This window comes from Hipposideros armiger, unplaced genomic scaffold (genome assembly GCF_001890085.2).
Source record: "Hipposideros armiger isolate ML-2016 unplaced genomic scaffold, ASM189008v1 scaffold_2, whole genome shotgun sequence".
NCBI classification, from domain to species: Eukaryota; Metazoa; Chordata; class Mammalia; order Chiroptera; family Hipposideridae; genus Hipposideros; species Hipposideros armiger.
This window is the reverse complement of record NW_017731352.1, coordinates 4,652,017-4,667,050: the sequence shown is the minus strand read 5'-3', so window position 1 is coordinate 4,667,050 and position 15,034 is coordinate 4,652,017. Positions and strand designations below refer to the sequence as shown.

The 15,034-nt window shown below is 35.5% G+C and overlaps 1 protein-coding gene and 1 pseudogene across 5 annotated transcripts in view; both read left to right on the top strand.

The window, feature by feature from the left end:
* WDPCP (WD repeat containing planar cell polarity effector) overlaps positions 1 to 15,034 on the top strand; it is a 302,619-nt gene that overhangs the window by 278,398 nt on the left and 9,187 nt on the right. For 4 of the 5 annotated variants that reach the window (XM_019635240.1, XM_019635244.1, XM_019635251.1 and 1 more), the window contains 2 exons: positions 6,275 to 6,348; positions 11,263 to 11,294. In XM_019635240.1, the coding sequence (XP_019490785.1) occupies positions 6,275 to 6,348; positions 11,263 to 11,294 (106 nt within the window). The remainder of the gene's footprint in view (positions 1 to 6,274; positions 6,349 to 11,262; positions 11,295 to 15,034) is intronic. The other variant, XM_019635259.1, reaches the window with a different exon arrangement.
* LOC109379325 (developmental pluripotency-associated protein 2 pseudogene) lies at positions 11,668 to 13,201 on the top strand (annotated as a pseudogene).

Genomic DNA, 15,034 nt, shown 5'->3' with positions numbered 1-15,034 from the left:
CAAAAAACACCCAATCAGAACAGCAAAAAGAAAAAAAGAATCCAAAAAGTGAGGATAATTTAAGAGTCCTCTGGGACAATATTAAGTGTATCAACATTCACATCATAGGAGTACCAGAAGGAGAAGAGAGAGAACAAGGAATTGAAAATCTATTTGAAGAAATAATGACAAAAAACTTCCCAAGTTTGTGAGCAAATACACATAAAAGCTCAGGAAGTGCAGAGAGTCCCAAACAAGATGAACCCAAAGAGGTCTACACAAAGACACATCATAATTAAAATGCCAAAGTTTAGGGCCAGCCGAGTGGTGCATTGGTTAAGAACTGGCTTGGGACGCCAGAGGGCCCCAGTTCGGATCCCACATATGAGAGCCAGTGACACTGCCCTCTACAGCTAAGATGCTGAACAACAGCTCAACCTGGAGCTGGGCTGCCGTGGGTCGCCGGCGACGGCGTGGGCTGCAGTCCCTTGCTGCAATGGGCTGCCATAAGCTACCGTGTATAGCTGGCAGCCAGTGTGAGTGGCCAGCAGATGCTATGAGCGGCCATCCAGAAGACGGCAACTGATCTGCCTCACCCGGGAAGAGTGCAATGATGTTGACAGCTTGGGCCAGTGAAGCAACATCCTCCACAACTAGACTGAAGAACAAAACAACAGCAACTTGTCTGTTCCCCTTCCCCCGATTCCCCAAAAAAATCTTTAAAAAATAATAATAATAAAATAAAATGCCAAAGGTTAAAGACAAAGAGAGAATCTTAAAAGCAGGAAGAGAAAGGCAATTAGTTACCTACAAGTGAGCTTCCATAAGACTGTCAGTTGATTTCTCAACAGAAACTCTGGAAGCCAAAAGAGATTGGCACAAAATTTTCAAAGTGATGAAAGGCAAAGACCTACAATCAAGATTACTTCTACCCAGCAAAGCTATCATTTACAATCAAAAGACAGAAAGCTATCATTTACATTCCCAGTCAAGAAAAAGCTAAAGGAGTTCATCACAATCAAAACAGTATTACAAGAAATGTTAAAGGGACTTCTTTAAGAAGAAAAAAATCAAAAATATGAATAAAATGGCAATAACTACATATCTATCAACAATTACTTACAATGTAAATGGATTAAATGCTCCAATTAAAAGACATAGAGTGGCTGAATGAATAAGAAAACAAGACCCTTACATAGGCTGCCTATAAGAGAGTCACTTCAGATCAAAAGACACACACAGACTGAAAGTAAAGAAATGGAAAAAGATTTACATTCCTGAAAATGTAAATGAGAAAGAAAAAAGGTGGGGTAGCAATACTTGTACCAGACAAAACAGACTTTAAAATAAAGGCTATAACAAGAGACAAAGAAAGAGGACCCCAGTAATCCCAATTCTTTGTATTTGTCCGAAGAAACCTAAAACACTATCTCAAAAAACTATTTATCATAGCCAATATATGGAAGCGACTGAAGTGTCCATCAATAGATGAGTGGATAAAGTGATACATATATACAATGGAATATTATTCAGCAACAATAAAGAGTGAAATCTTGCCATCTGCAACAACATGGATGGACCTAGAGGTATTATGCTAAATGAAATAAGGCAAACAGAGAAAGACAAATGCCATATGATTTCACTTATATGTGGAATCTAAAAAACAAAATAAATGAACAAAAAAGCAGAAACAAACTCATAAGTACAAAGAACATTTTGAAGGTTGCCAGATGGGAGGGGGGTTGCAGAATGGGTAAAAAAGGGAAGGGATTAAGAAGTACAAATTGGTAGTTACAAAATAGTCACAGGAATGTAACGTACAACATTAGGAATATAGTCAATAATATTGTAATAAATATTACAAATGCATACTATATTTATCAGGGTGGTAAGTTATACAAATGTCTAATCACTATATTGTACTTCTGAAACTAATAATATTGTATGTCAACTGTAATTGAAAAATAAAAAATTATTAAATGCAAAAACTAGAAAAAAAGATCAAAATAAACTCAAAGCAAACATAAGGAAATAATACAAATAAGAGTGTACATCACTGGAATTGAAAACAAAAACAATGAAGAAAATTAATGAAATCAAAAGTTGAAAAGTTGTTCAAAAAGATCAATGAAATTGATAAAACTCGAGCCAGACTGACAAAGATAAAAGGAGAAAAGACATGGGATATTAATATCAGAAACAAAAGAGAGGACATTACAATAGATGTCACAGACATTAAATTGATAATAATGTTGTGAACTACTCTATACACATAACTTTTACAGTATAGTTTGGAGTAATTCTTTGAAAACTATAAGCTACCAAGCTTTCTGTAAATGAAACAGATGATCTGAATATTCCTATAACTATTGAAGAAACTGAAGTTATAGTTTAAAAAAAACTCTGAAAAAGACATCTCCAGGTCCAGAAAGTCCCAACTCATTTTCTGAGGCTGCCCTTACCGAGAGTACCAAAGATAAATAAATAAATAAATAAATAAATAAATAAATAAATAAATAAATAACCACAAAAACTTATAAACCAGTAAACTCATAAATAGAGAAGCAAAACCCTCAACAAAACATTAAGAAATCTAATTCAGTAATATATAAGAGGAATAATACACTATGAATAAGTAGGGTTTATCTGGGAATGCAAAGCTCATTCAATATTCAAAAACCAACCAATGAAATCCACTACATTCACAGTCTAAAGAAGAAAACTTAGTTGATCAGATCAGCTGGTGCAAAAAAAGAGCATTTGACCAAATCTGACCAAATTTAATAGCCATTAATTTTTTTAAAAAAGAACTCAGAAAACTAGGAATAACTAGGAACTTCCTTAATCTCTGCAGATCAGCTACCAAAAAAATACTACAGCTAATCATACTTGGTAGAGAAAGACTGAATATCCCCTAATATTGGGAACACAGCTGGTCACACAGCAAAGATGTCCACTCTCTTATACAACCTTGTACTGAAAGTTTTAGTCAGTGCATTAGGGGAAGTAAAAGAAAAAAATAAAAATAAAAACATACAGTTTGGTCAAGAAGAAGTAAAACCATCCCTATTTGCAGGCAACATGATTGTCTACAAGAAAATCCCATGGAATCTACAAAAAACTCCTACAACTAATATGTGAGTTTAGCAAGAGCACAGGACACACAGAAGTCAATATGAAGTCTATATACTAGTAATGTACAATTGGAAAATAATATTTTAAATTATTGCAATAGCTCTAAAATAAATGAAATTCTTAGGTAAAACACTAGCAAACCATATACAGAATCTGCATACCAAGAACTATAAAACACTTAAAATAATTTTTAAAAACCAAAATAAATGGAGACACATGCCAAGTTTATGAATTGGAGGTCTCAACATAGTAAAGATGTCAGTTGTTTCCTGATTGATCTAAAGATTTAACACAAATCTAATCAAAATCCCAGATGAGTTTTTTGTAGCTATAGACAATCTGATTCTAAAACTTATATAAAAGGCAAAGAAAATAGAAAAAAAACAATTTTGTAAAAAGGAAGTAATGTTGGAGGAATCATGCATGATCTTAGACTTTGTCTAAAGCAGGAGTCAGCAAACATTTTCTATAAAGGGCCATTTAGTAAATATTTTCAGTTTTGCAGGCCATAAGGTCACTGTCACAGCTATTTAAGTCTGCCATTGCAGCAAGAAAGCAGTAATTGACAAAATGTAAATGAATGGATGTGGGTGTGTTCCAATACAAAAATAGGCCTGGGCTGATTTTGGCCCATGGACTGTGATTTGCAATTCCCTACTCTAAAGCTACACTAATTAAGAAATTGTGGTATTAGCAAAAGGACAGACACATACTCCTAGATTAATGAAAATGAACAGAGAATCCAGAAAGAGACCCATACAGATATGCCCAACTGCTTTTTGACAAAAATACAAAGGCAATTCAATGGAGAAAGGATACTCGTCAACAAATGGCATTGGGACAACTAGACATCTATCTAAGTGTAAAAACAATGAGTCCCACAGAGAAACCTCACACCTTATTCAGAAATTAACTGAAAATGAATCATAGATCTAAATATCAAATGTAAAACTATAAAACTTTTAGAAGAAAACATGGGAGCAAAGCTTCATGATCTGGGGTTACTCAAAGAATTCTCAGATCTAACACTAAAAATGTGACCCATTAAAAAAACTGGTAAGATGGACTTTCAACTTTTGCTCTTTAAATGACACTGTTACAAGCATGAAAAGACAAGCTACACACTAGGAAAAATATCGCAAATCACATATCAAAATATTTGCAAATCACATTTTATCCAGAATATATAATAAAAAAACTCTGACAACTCAACAATAAGAAAAAACAACCCAATTAAAATGGGCAAAAGATTTAACTTGAAAAGATACTTTAATGAGGAGATATAAGGATGGCAAAGAAGCACATGAAAAAGTATTCATCATCATTAGCCATGAGAGAAATGCAAGATTAAAGCCACGAGATACCCTTCACACCTATCAGAATGTCTATGACAAAAAGCATGCTGACAATATCATGCACTTGTCAGGATGCAGAGCAACTGGAACTCTCATAGATTGCTGAGAATACAACATGGTGGAACCATCCTGGGAAAACAGTTACACAGTTTCCTATAAAGTTAAATATATTTATATATATATTTTATATACATATATTTATCATATAAGCCAGCAATGCTATTCTTGAGTATTTACCTTAGAGAAATGAAAACTTATATCACTCAAAAACCTGTACATGAATTTTATAGCCATTTTACTCATAATTACCAAAACCTGGAAAAATAAATATCCTTCAAAGGGTGAATAAACAAACTGGTGTATCTATAGGATGGAATAGTGTTCCATCCTATAAAAAATAACAAACGATTGATACATGTAACATCTTGGATGAAGAGCATTATACTGACAGAAGCCAGTCACAAAACTTTATACTGTACTATTCAAATTATATGATATTCTTTTTTTTTCTTTAAGATTTTTTATTGGGGAATTGGGGAGGGGAACAGTGTTGGGGAATTGGGGAAGGGGAACATTGTATTTTTCCAGGACCCATCAGCTCCAAGTCAAGTTGTTGTCCTTCCATCTTAGTTGTAGAGGGAGCAAGCTCCATTCTAAGTCCTGTCACCACTTTCAATCTATTGGGTTGTGAGGAAAGTCATGACATATTTTTTCTATGTTTCTCGTTGCAAAAATGCATCATGACTTTTCCGACACCCCAATAGTTGCAGGGATTGGGGGCATAGTCCACCATCCCATAAGGATGTCTAACTGGCAACCTTGCTGCTAAGAGCACATGCTCACACCAGCTCAGCATCAGCTCAGCTTAGGTGCAGCTCACTGGCCCATGTGGGAATCGAACCGGCGACCCTGTTGCTCAGAGCTCACTCTCTTAACCAACTGAGCCACTCTGCTGGCCCATATGATATTCTTGAAGTCAAAACTATAGTTATGGAGAAGAAATCAGTGGATACTAATAGGGGAGGTGTGACTATAAAGTATGAGGGTTTTTTTTGCATGATGAAACTATTTTGTGTTCTGATTGTGGTGGCAATAACATGAATTCATACAATATATATCTTTAAAAATCCATTTTAACTGGATTAGTAATCCATTTAAATCCATTAGTAATCCATTAGTAATGGTGTAGTAATTTAAGCAATAAAATTTATAAAGCCAAAAAATGAGTTATGTAAAATTTTATACAATATTATCTCAACTTTATTTGTTTAAAAAGATACATAAATATAGGAGCTAACTGTCCAGATGAGAACTCTCAATATTTGGATTATGTTAATATTCTTTTTCTGTGTTTTTTTAGTTTTTCTACAATAATAGTAATACATTAATAGTGACATAGTAATAGATTACATTTAAAATTAAGAAAATAAAATTTATTTTAATTAAAAACTTTTACTATTCACTTTAATTGTGTAATACCCAGGACTTCAGAGCATCTCATTTTATGCTCACATGATACTTCTTTTGAAAGTTGTATATGTAAAATATTTTTATTTGTGTATTAAAGTTGAACTTAATTGCTCTTCAAAATGTCCTGTAAGATATTTAATGGCAGAAAAATTAAAAGTAGCTTTCAATGTTTTTAACATATATGGTATTTAAATGATTATATGGTTGACAGTTTCCAAGGAAATTTTTTAATTACATTTTTAAAAACCTTAGAAACTTGAAAACATTCAATACTTAATCTATAACATATTTAACCATATAATTTTCTTTTCTATCCTTTTTTCCAATTTCAAAAGCCCTTACAACCACAGACAAGTATGTGACAGAAGGGATGAACTTGAAAAAAATATCTGTGCTGAATCTTTGAAGGGTAAGAGGTGTAATAAAAAAGGTAATGGTACCCAAGGTACCCAAAGTATTCAAAGTATAACAGAAAGCAATGTTATAACTGGCAAGAGCTTCAGTAAAAGAATAAAAATAAGAAAGCTCTAGGCATTTCTAGTTGGTGTATTATAAAACTGCTCTTGGTTGGTACAATGTAAAATACCAAGTCAACTGATTATAACAAAGGCTTAATTTTAATGAGCATACAAATAAATGTGGTAATCTTGTTAAAATGTTGATTCTCATTCAGTAGACCTGGGTGGAGCCCATAATTCAGAATTTCTAAAGACCTCTCAAGTGATTTATATGCTACCAACCTAGAGATTACACTTTAAGAAGCCAGGCCCTGAAGGCCTCTGAGAAAAATGGAATGATTTTTGCCCAATTCAGAAAGAAAGAAATGTACCTAGTAAGTACATTTAAGGCAACTATGTAATATACTCCCTAAAAGTTATACCAAAAAAGGATAACAAAGTAACAGCGATCACTTCCAGCCAAGATGTTCAGCTGAGTTGATGGCTTTCAAAGTACAATTTCAATGTGCATAAGAAATTAGGTAAATGGAAAGCACAAATAATACATAGACTGACTGACTGTGAAGGGACAAAAGCAATTAATATTTCAAAGTTCTCACTATGTCCCCTTTTCACTGTCCCCTAAAGATGACTCTAAGCTTGGTCTATTCATTTTCTTACCTTTCCCTCTGATAAAGGGCCAATTCTGCTGAACTAAGTCTTTAAGACTTTGAAATGCAAAATTTGGAAGAAAGGAAGATACAAAGAAGGACAAGAGAGGCATGTGGCATTAAGAGGCTTTATATGAAGTTTTTCTTCTGTATAGCCCAGGGGAGGAGTGTATGAGAGCAACTTCAGCATCTGAGGGAAATGGATAGGAGAGAAAAATAATTTTTAAAGAAGTATTGCACAGTGCCAAGCATACAGCAAGGAAACTAGTAAAGTTCCAGTAACCAGCCCTAAAGAAATGGAGATCCATGAACTTTAAAACAAATGCTATAACAAGAGTCAAAGAAGGACCCATTAATCCCACTTCCTGGTACTTATCTGAAGAAACCCAAAACACTACTTCAAAGGGACATATGCATCCATATGTTCATTTCAGCATTATTTACAATAGCCAAGATGTGGAGGCAACCTGGGTGTCCATCAGTGGATGAATTGATAAAGAAAAAGTGATACATATATGCAAAGGACTCAGCCATAAAAAAAAAATGAAATCTTGCCATCTACAACAACATGGATGGACCTAGGCTGTATTATGCTGAGTGGAATAAGTCAGCCAGAGAAAGACAAATGCCATATGATTTCACTTATATGTGGAATCAAAAGAACAAAATAAATGAATGAACAAAACAGAAACAAACTCATAGATACAGAGAACACTTTAAGGGTTGCCAGATGGGAGGGATTGGGGGGATTGGTAAAAAAAGGGAAGGGATTAAGAAGTACAAATTGGTAGTTACAAAATAGTCATGGATGTAAAGGATTTGTAGCATAAGGACAATTAATTTCACGAACTCATTCTAGAAAATGCAACATATTTCACTGCTGAATATCACTATGGTCACCTTCAAAGTACTCCCCTTGGGACGCTATGCACCAATATTTGCGCTTAGTCCACTCTTCAAAGCAATTTTGGAACTCTTTTTCTGGAATGGCCATCAGATCTGTCGTCATATTACCCTTGATGTCCTGAATGTTATCAAAATGTCTTCCTTTCAATATTTCCTTTATCTTGGGTAAAGAAAGAAGTCATTGGGGGCCAGATCCGGTGAGTAGGGAGGGTGTTCCAACACAGTTATTTGTTTACTGGCTAAACACTCCCTCACAGATATGCCATGTGAGCTGGTCCATTGTCATGATGCAAGAAAGAGCCATGAATTGTTGGCGAAAAGTTCAGGTTGTTTTCGTCTTTTTCACACAGCCTTTTCAGCACTTCCCAATAGTAAACTTGGTTAACTGTTTGTCCATTTGGTACAAATTCATAATGAATAATCCCTCTGATATCAAAAAAGGTTAGCAACATCATTGCAACAAGTTTATGAACTTGTCAGACCTCGTAGTCAATAATATTGTAATAACTATGTATGGTATCAGATGGGTATTACATTTATTGAGGTATTCACCTCATAAGTTATACAAATATCTAATCACTATTTTATACACCTGAAACTAATATAGTAATATATGTCAACTGTAATTGGAAAATTAAAAATTATTAACTATATAAAAAGAAAGGGCATTTTCAAAGGTGAAATACATAAAATCTCATCAGAGATCAGCAATAACAGACGAACATTTGAAGTTGAGTTTGATGAGGGAGATCATGAAACTTTGAATTCCAATTAATCCCATTAGTAGACGTGTATCATAAAAAATGGTACTCGATTATTATTGTAGTTTGAATTTCATCAATAAAAAATTTGTAGAATTTTTCCCACTTGTTATATAAGTACTTACATAGTATCTTCGATTTTGCCTCTTGGCCTGCAAACCTAAAATACTTAAAATCTGTCCCTTTACATAATGTGGGCCCCTCATCTAAACTAAAACAAATACAATTAAGGGATGGGGACTGTCATAATTGACAAGAAACTAAATGAAGCAGTAACACTGGCTTTTATGAGAAAAAAATAAACAGAAGTGGTACATATTTAACACTGTAACATACCAGAGTCAGAAGCAATCACTTCATTACACCAACCTCTTTAGATGTCCATCTAGAGTCTAGATTACACATCTAAACATGTTTCCCATGGAAGTTAATTTTCCTTTATATGATAAAATCAGCATGGATTCAAGGAAGACTGACAATGACTAAAATGATGAAAGTTGGTGTCTATTAAAAAAGTTTTGAAAAGGGCTGGCCGAGTGGCTCAGTTGGTTAAGAGCTTGCTCAAGGGTTTGAGCTCTGAGCAACAGCGGTTCAAGTCCGGCCCGAGCTGAGCTGCCAACAGGTGGCAGGATGGATCAGCTAAAAAAAAAAAGTTTTGAAAGTTGTTTAGTTAAAAAATGTCAAGGTTACAGGAATAACAATTACATTTAAAACTACAAAAAGTACCTTGAGCTATTCTTATGGTCTATGGAAGACTCTTAAAAACATTTAAATTAAAGCAGGATAATTTGTTTTGTTTTTGTTTTGTTTAGTCATAAGAATTCTTTATTGACTATTGGGAAGACAAAATGTTGAACCAGTTTCTGAGAGAGATTGTTAATTTTATACTCCTAGAAACCTTCCAGAAGAGAATAACCATCTTACTATAGGATTTAAACTTTTATCTACTTAAATGCAAGACCCAATCTATTATTTTTTAAAATCCAGATGTCCTATGAAAGCATTATAAACCAGATTTCACATATGGCTCCATATCATATTAGAAATGTTATGAAATTTTTAACTATGTAGCTAAACAAAACATCACAGAGTATACAAAAATGCCCCCAAACAGCAAGCAATTTAGAATTAATGACAAGTAACATGTATTCTTATAGAAATATAATCTTCATCAAGGCATTTCTTGGTGCTAGGACTACAAGGAGGAATAAGATGCTACAGATAAGCTTTAGAAAGCTTATAATCTATCTATTTGGGAAGATAGACTAAATAAATAAAGAAAATAAATAATAAGTTAACATAAGCGTAGTACCAAATTAGTGGTATAGGCATGCACTAAGTGCTATAAAAGAAGAGAAACATAACTGGGATTAATTGATTGATTGACTGATTGATTGACTGATTTAAGATTTTATTGGGGAAAGGGAACATCCAAGTTGTTGTCCTTCAGTCTTAGATGTGGAGGACGCAGCTAGCTCAGCACCAAGTCCAGTCACCATCCAGCCGCCTAATCAGCAGCTCGTGACCACTCAGCTCAAGGTGCCATGTTCAATCTTAGTTGCGATCAATCCCATGTGGGAGCCGAACTGGCAACCTTGTTGTTAAGAGCGCACACTAACAACTGAGCCATCCAGCCACCCAACGGCAGCTCAGGGCAGCTCAGCTCAAGGTGTCATGTTCAATCTTAATTGTCAGTGAGCATAGCCCACCATCCCATGCAGGAGTCGAACCGGCAACCTTGTTGTTAAGAGCACGTGCTCTCACCAGCCGAGCCATCCTGCCACTTGTTGGCAGCTCATCAGCAGCTCAGCTGGGGCGCAGCTCACTGGCCCATGTGGAAATCCAACCTGCAACCTTGTTGCTCAGAGCTCGCGCTCTTAACCAACTGAGCCACTCGGCGAACCATAATGGATTTATAAATACCAACAATTACTTGTTTCAAGGATGAGAATATGTCCATTAATGTCTACCTAATATCCATCAATAATGAGAAATCAGATTGTGACAGTAATGACACTTCTTTATTCTCATATAAATTTAAGTAAGGATGCCTCTTTTAAAAGTATCATTTTGATGTACTGAGCCAGGGTCAGCAGGTATATCACTGCTTTCAGAGCACAAAACCCACTAATCAAATACAGTATTCTTTGTTATTGAGAAAAAAAGAAAGGCCTCATAAAATTTCTCAACACAGTTCTCTAGGTAACTACCACTGATCAACCAGAATTGACACTTAGATAAAACTTGCTTGCCATGGAAGTTTTAAGGCATCATTTTAAGAACAGAAAGAATAGTATAGGCATAGTCTATTCATTTGATTTCAGTGCAGATATTAGCCATCACATGTATGTGTATGAGAATAATTCATACTTTCATACTGTTTTGAAGTTTGGTGATTGCTTTCTCCAGAGTTTTAAGTATTTTAGTTTAAGTTATGATTATTGTAAGTATTTCTTTTTAGTGAGGATGTTAAAAGTTTCTGTTAACAATTTTTGTTAAATCCTTTATTAGATTTTAAGATAATTAATGTTGTGATCTTTTATTTTAGAAGGAGAAATGAGAGAAGACTGCACAAGACAGGTAAAACACTTTTTTTCTTACTGTTTATTATTAGACATTTAAATTCCAAGAGAATTTAAAAGCATACTGTATGTGATTATTCTGAACTCAGGAAAAGTTGCCTACTGGTATACTTTAAGTGGAAAACTTAAACTTAAGTGGAAACTTTCTAGAAAACTATTAAGGTTCTCAGTATTTCAAAGTTGTAATTATTTTTTAAATGGCTATTTTTGAAAAATAATATTGTGCATATTGAATATGAATAACAAATTCATATTGGAATCTGCCTCAAAATAGTCCACTGGGGAGAAAGTAGAAGGGATGAGGTTAAAAGGAGTAAACTGCGGGTATCCTTAGCTGTGTTGGCTTTGCTGTCCTCTGAGTATTCCTGGAAATGGCAAGCTCAAATTCTGGTAGCAGCGATAAGGATTTCTTTGAGGATGAACTGGGTGAAAAAAGTGTGATTCTCACATTGGTTCCAGTTAATGAGGAACCTAATGAAGAACATCAAATGGAACGAAACATTTCTTCAACCTCAGAAACCAGCCTGAAGACTCCTAGGACAAATGATAAAGTTATCTTCCTCAAATGGTTGAACATTTCGAAGCTTACCCAAAACCCAATCCTTTCCTTCACAGCCATTTTGCCTTCAATAAATAAAGTGCATTGGAGGGCCGGCCGAGTGGCTCAGTTGGTTAAGAGCTCGCTCAAGAGTTTGAGCTCTGAGCAACAGCGGTTAGATTCCCTTCCGAGCTGAGCAGCCGCTGAGGTGCCAACAGGTGGCAGGATGGCTCAGCTAAAATAAATAAATAAAGTGCATTGGGACACTTTGTGGAACTGGTGCCAACAATTGAGTACCAGTGGCAAGAAAATAGAGGTTTATCTGAGGCTCAAGGAACATGCTTACTCTGAAATAAAACAAGTGAGTGAGGAGGATGGTGACAGTGTAAAGAATATTGCTGAGGCGGCCAGGTGGCTTCCTGGGGGTGGCCGGGTGGCTCAGTTGGATAGAGCGCGTGCTCTAAGCAACAAGGTTGCCAGTTCGATTCGCACATGGGCCAGCAAGCTGTGCACTCCACAACTAGATTGAACGACTTGAGCTGAGCTGCTGCTGAGCTGCTGGTAGGCAGCCAGATGGCTCAGCTGGTTACAGCACGTGCTCTTAACAACAAGGTTGCCTGTTCGAATCCCGCATGGGATGGTGGGCTGCACCTCCTGCAACTAGATTGAAAATGGCGACTGGACTTGGAGCTGAGCTGCGCCCTCCACTACACTAAGATTGAAGGTCAATGACTTGAGTTGGAGCTGATGGGTCCTGGAAAAAAAACAGTTCCCCAATCAACAAAACAAAACAAAACAAACAAACAAACAACAACAAACAAACAAACAAACAAATAAATATATATATATATTGTCATCAGGAAAGTCATGACATATTTTTATATTCCTAAAATACCACAGGAGGCCACTGCAGTCAAGTTCAAAGAAATGTAAGATGGTGACCAAGAGAGCAAGGAGTCTGAAAAGTAAGATGAGTAAGAGAGGAAATGACCAATAGAGTTGAAGTGATAACTTCAGCTCAGCAAGCCATGTTGGCAACATGGGCAAGAATCACTGCAAGAGCCATTCAACCTAAAGCTGTGATCATGTTCCATTCTTGCTTCTGCTGAAAACTTTCTGCAGCAAATCTCTGGTGTCAGGTGGTACATGGACCATAGCAGATCTCTCTCGGCAGACAGAAAGGGTTGGGTTTGCCTGCAGTTCTGTACAGGTCAGGCCTGGGTGCCTGATGCCCTAAAAAAATGATTCTCTCTTCCTGTTATCGGCCTGCACTTTCACATACCCAGACCTAGAAGATAATGTTGTGCTTCAAATGCGTTAAGAGGAATAAGAGGATGATGGAAAGATTAATTACAATGAGGAAGTAGAAGCAAGGGAGTGTTTGAACACACCCACATCATTCCTTTTGGACAGGCCATGTCTTAATAAACAATAAATGGTGGATAGCTCACAGAAAGAAAACAAAAGTAGGAGGGATATAAATGAATTAAGTCACCATGATTTTGTTTATTGATGAAGGTGGGTGATGGGTAATATAGTAGTTTACATATACCATTCTCTCTACTTTGGTATATGTTTAAAATTATCCAAAATTAAAAGTTTAAAAATAAAAGGTTTATAATAATGACGAAGTTATCCAATTCATTTTTATTACATTTATGTGTAATATTTATAAGTAATGCATGTGGGGGTCTCTCTTCATATTCTGCTATTGACATTACATCCAAGTTCATTTTTGGAGGAGATATCAATGCTCTGTTATACCAATTTCAGAAACGTTAGGTATAAGTCAGAAAAAGCCTCATAATTTTCTTTAAACCCCACACTGGATTATAGTAACTGATTCATTATGAGTCTTGGGTTTGAATTATTAGTTTCACAATTACTAGCATTATAACTTGGGAAAATTATTTCATCTCTGTAAGCCTCAGCTTCCTCATCTGCAAAACAGAGATACATAATTCCACATACCCCACAGGATTTTTATGAAGATCTATTGTGACCATGTACGTGGTAGGACTTTGTTGATTATATGGAACTATACTAACAATAGTAATTATGAACTATACCAATAATAGTAATTATATCACTGCCTCAATCTACTTTTTTTTTTAAAGGTTTTTTTATTGGGGAAGGGGAACAGTGTTGGGGAATCAGGGAAGGGGAACAGTCAAGTTGTTGTCCTTCAGTCTTAGTTGTGGAGGGTGCAGCTAGCTCAGCTCCAAGTCCAGTTGCCACCTGGTAGCCTGTTGGCAGCTCGCGGCCACTCAGCTCAAGGTGCCATGTTCAACCTTAGTTGCAGGTGAGCACAGCCCACCATCCCATGCAGGAGTCGAATCAGCAATCTTGTTGTAGGAGCACGTGCTCTCACCAGCTGAGCCATCCTGCCACCTGTTGGCAGCTCAGTGGCAGTTCAACTTGGGCGCATCTCACTGGCCTATGTGGGAATTGAACCAGTGACCCTGTTGCTCAGAGCTCACACTCTTAGCCAACTGATCCACTCGGCCAGTCCTTCAATCTACTTCTTTAAGGACATATCTATATTTAAAATAAAACTTTTTAATTCTTGATTTGTTTGGAGGAAAATACTCCATGAAACAGTTAAATGTACATGCATAATAATCTGTGCTTAATTTGCTAGAGCTTAAAGAAACTTAACCATAAATTCTATATATTTTTTAAAAGCTTATTTTTTAGAACACTTGTTAAAGACAAAAAAGCCACATCCTGTCAAAACTTTACAGGTCCAGTCAAGGAATTGACTTCCCAAGGATCTTTCTGGAAGGGTTGTTATACAGACTAAGAGAAAGATTGGTTATATATTAGAAATGGCTATCATAACTTAATTGGCTGTATAAGTCTTTAAGCTCAGATATAATATAGCTTAAGTTCAAATTAGCACTAACTCATATACACTTTATGTTCAGCCCTCTGATTTCTTGTTATTAAGTAGATAAAATACAGATTATAACAATCTGTAATTATTGCTTACAAAGGTTTTTCTCATTCAAAATTTTCATATGCTCCATTTTAAAATAGGGTTTATGTGTGTCTTTGTATAATTTTCTCTTAATAACTTTTTCTACATATTTCTCTTTATCAACTATCAACTTTAATCAATTGAATATATTCAATAAGAAATAAAATTTTTTAAATAAAATAATATTTATCAAGTGCTTATTATATGCTGGCACTCGTCT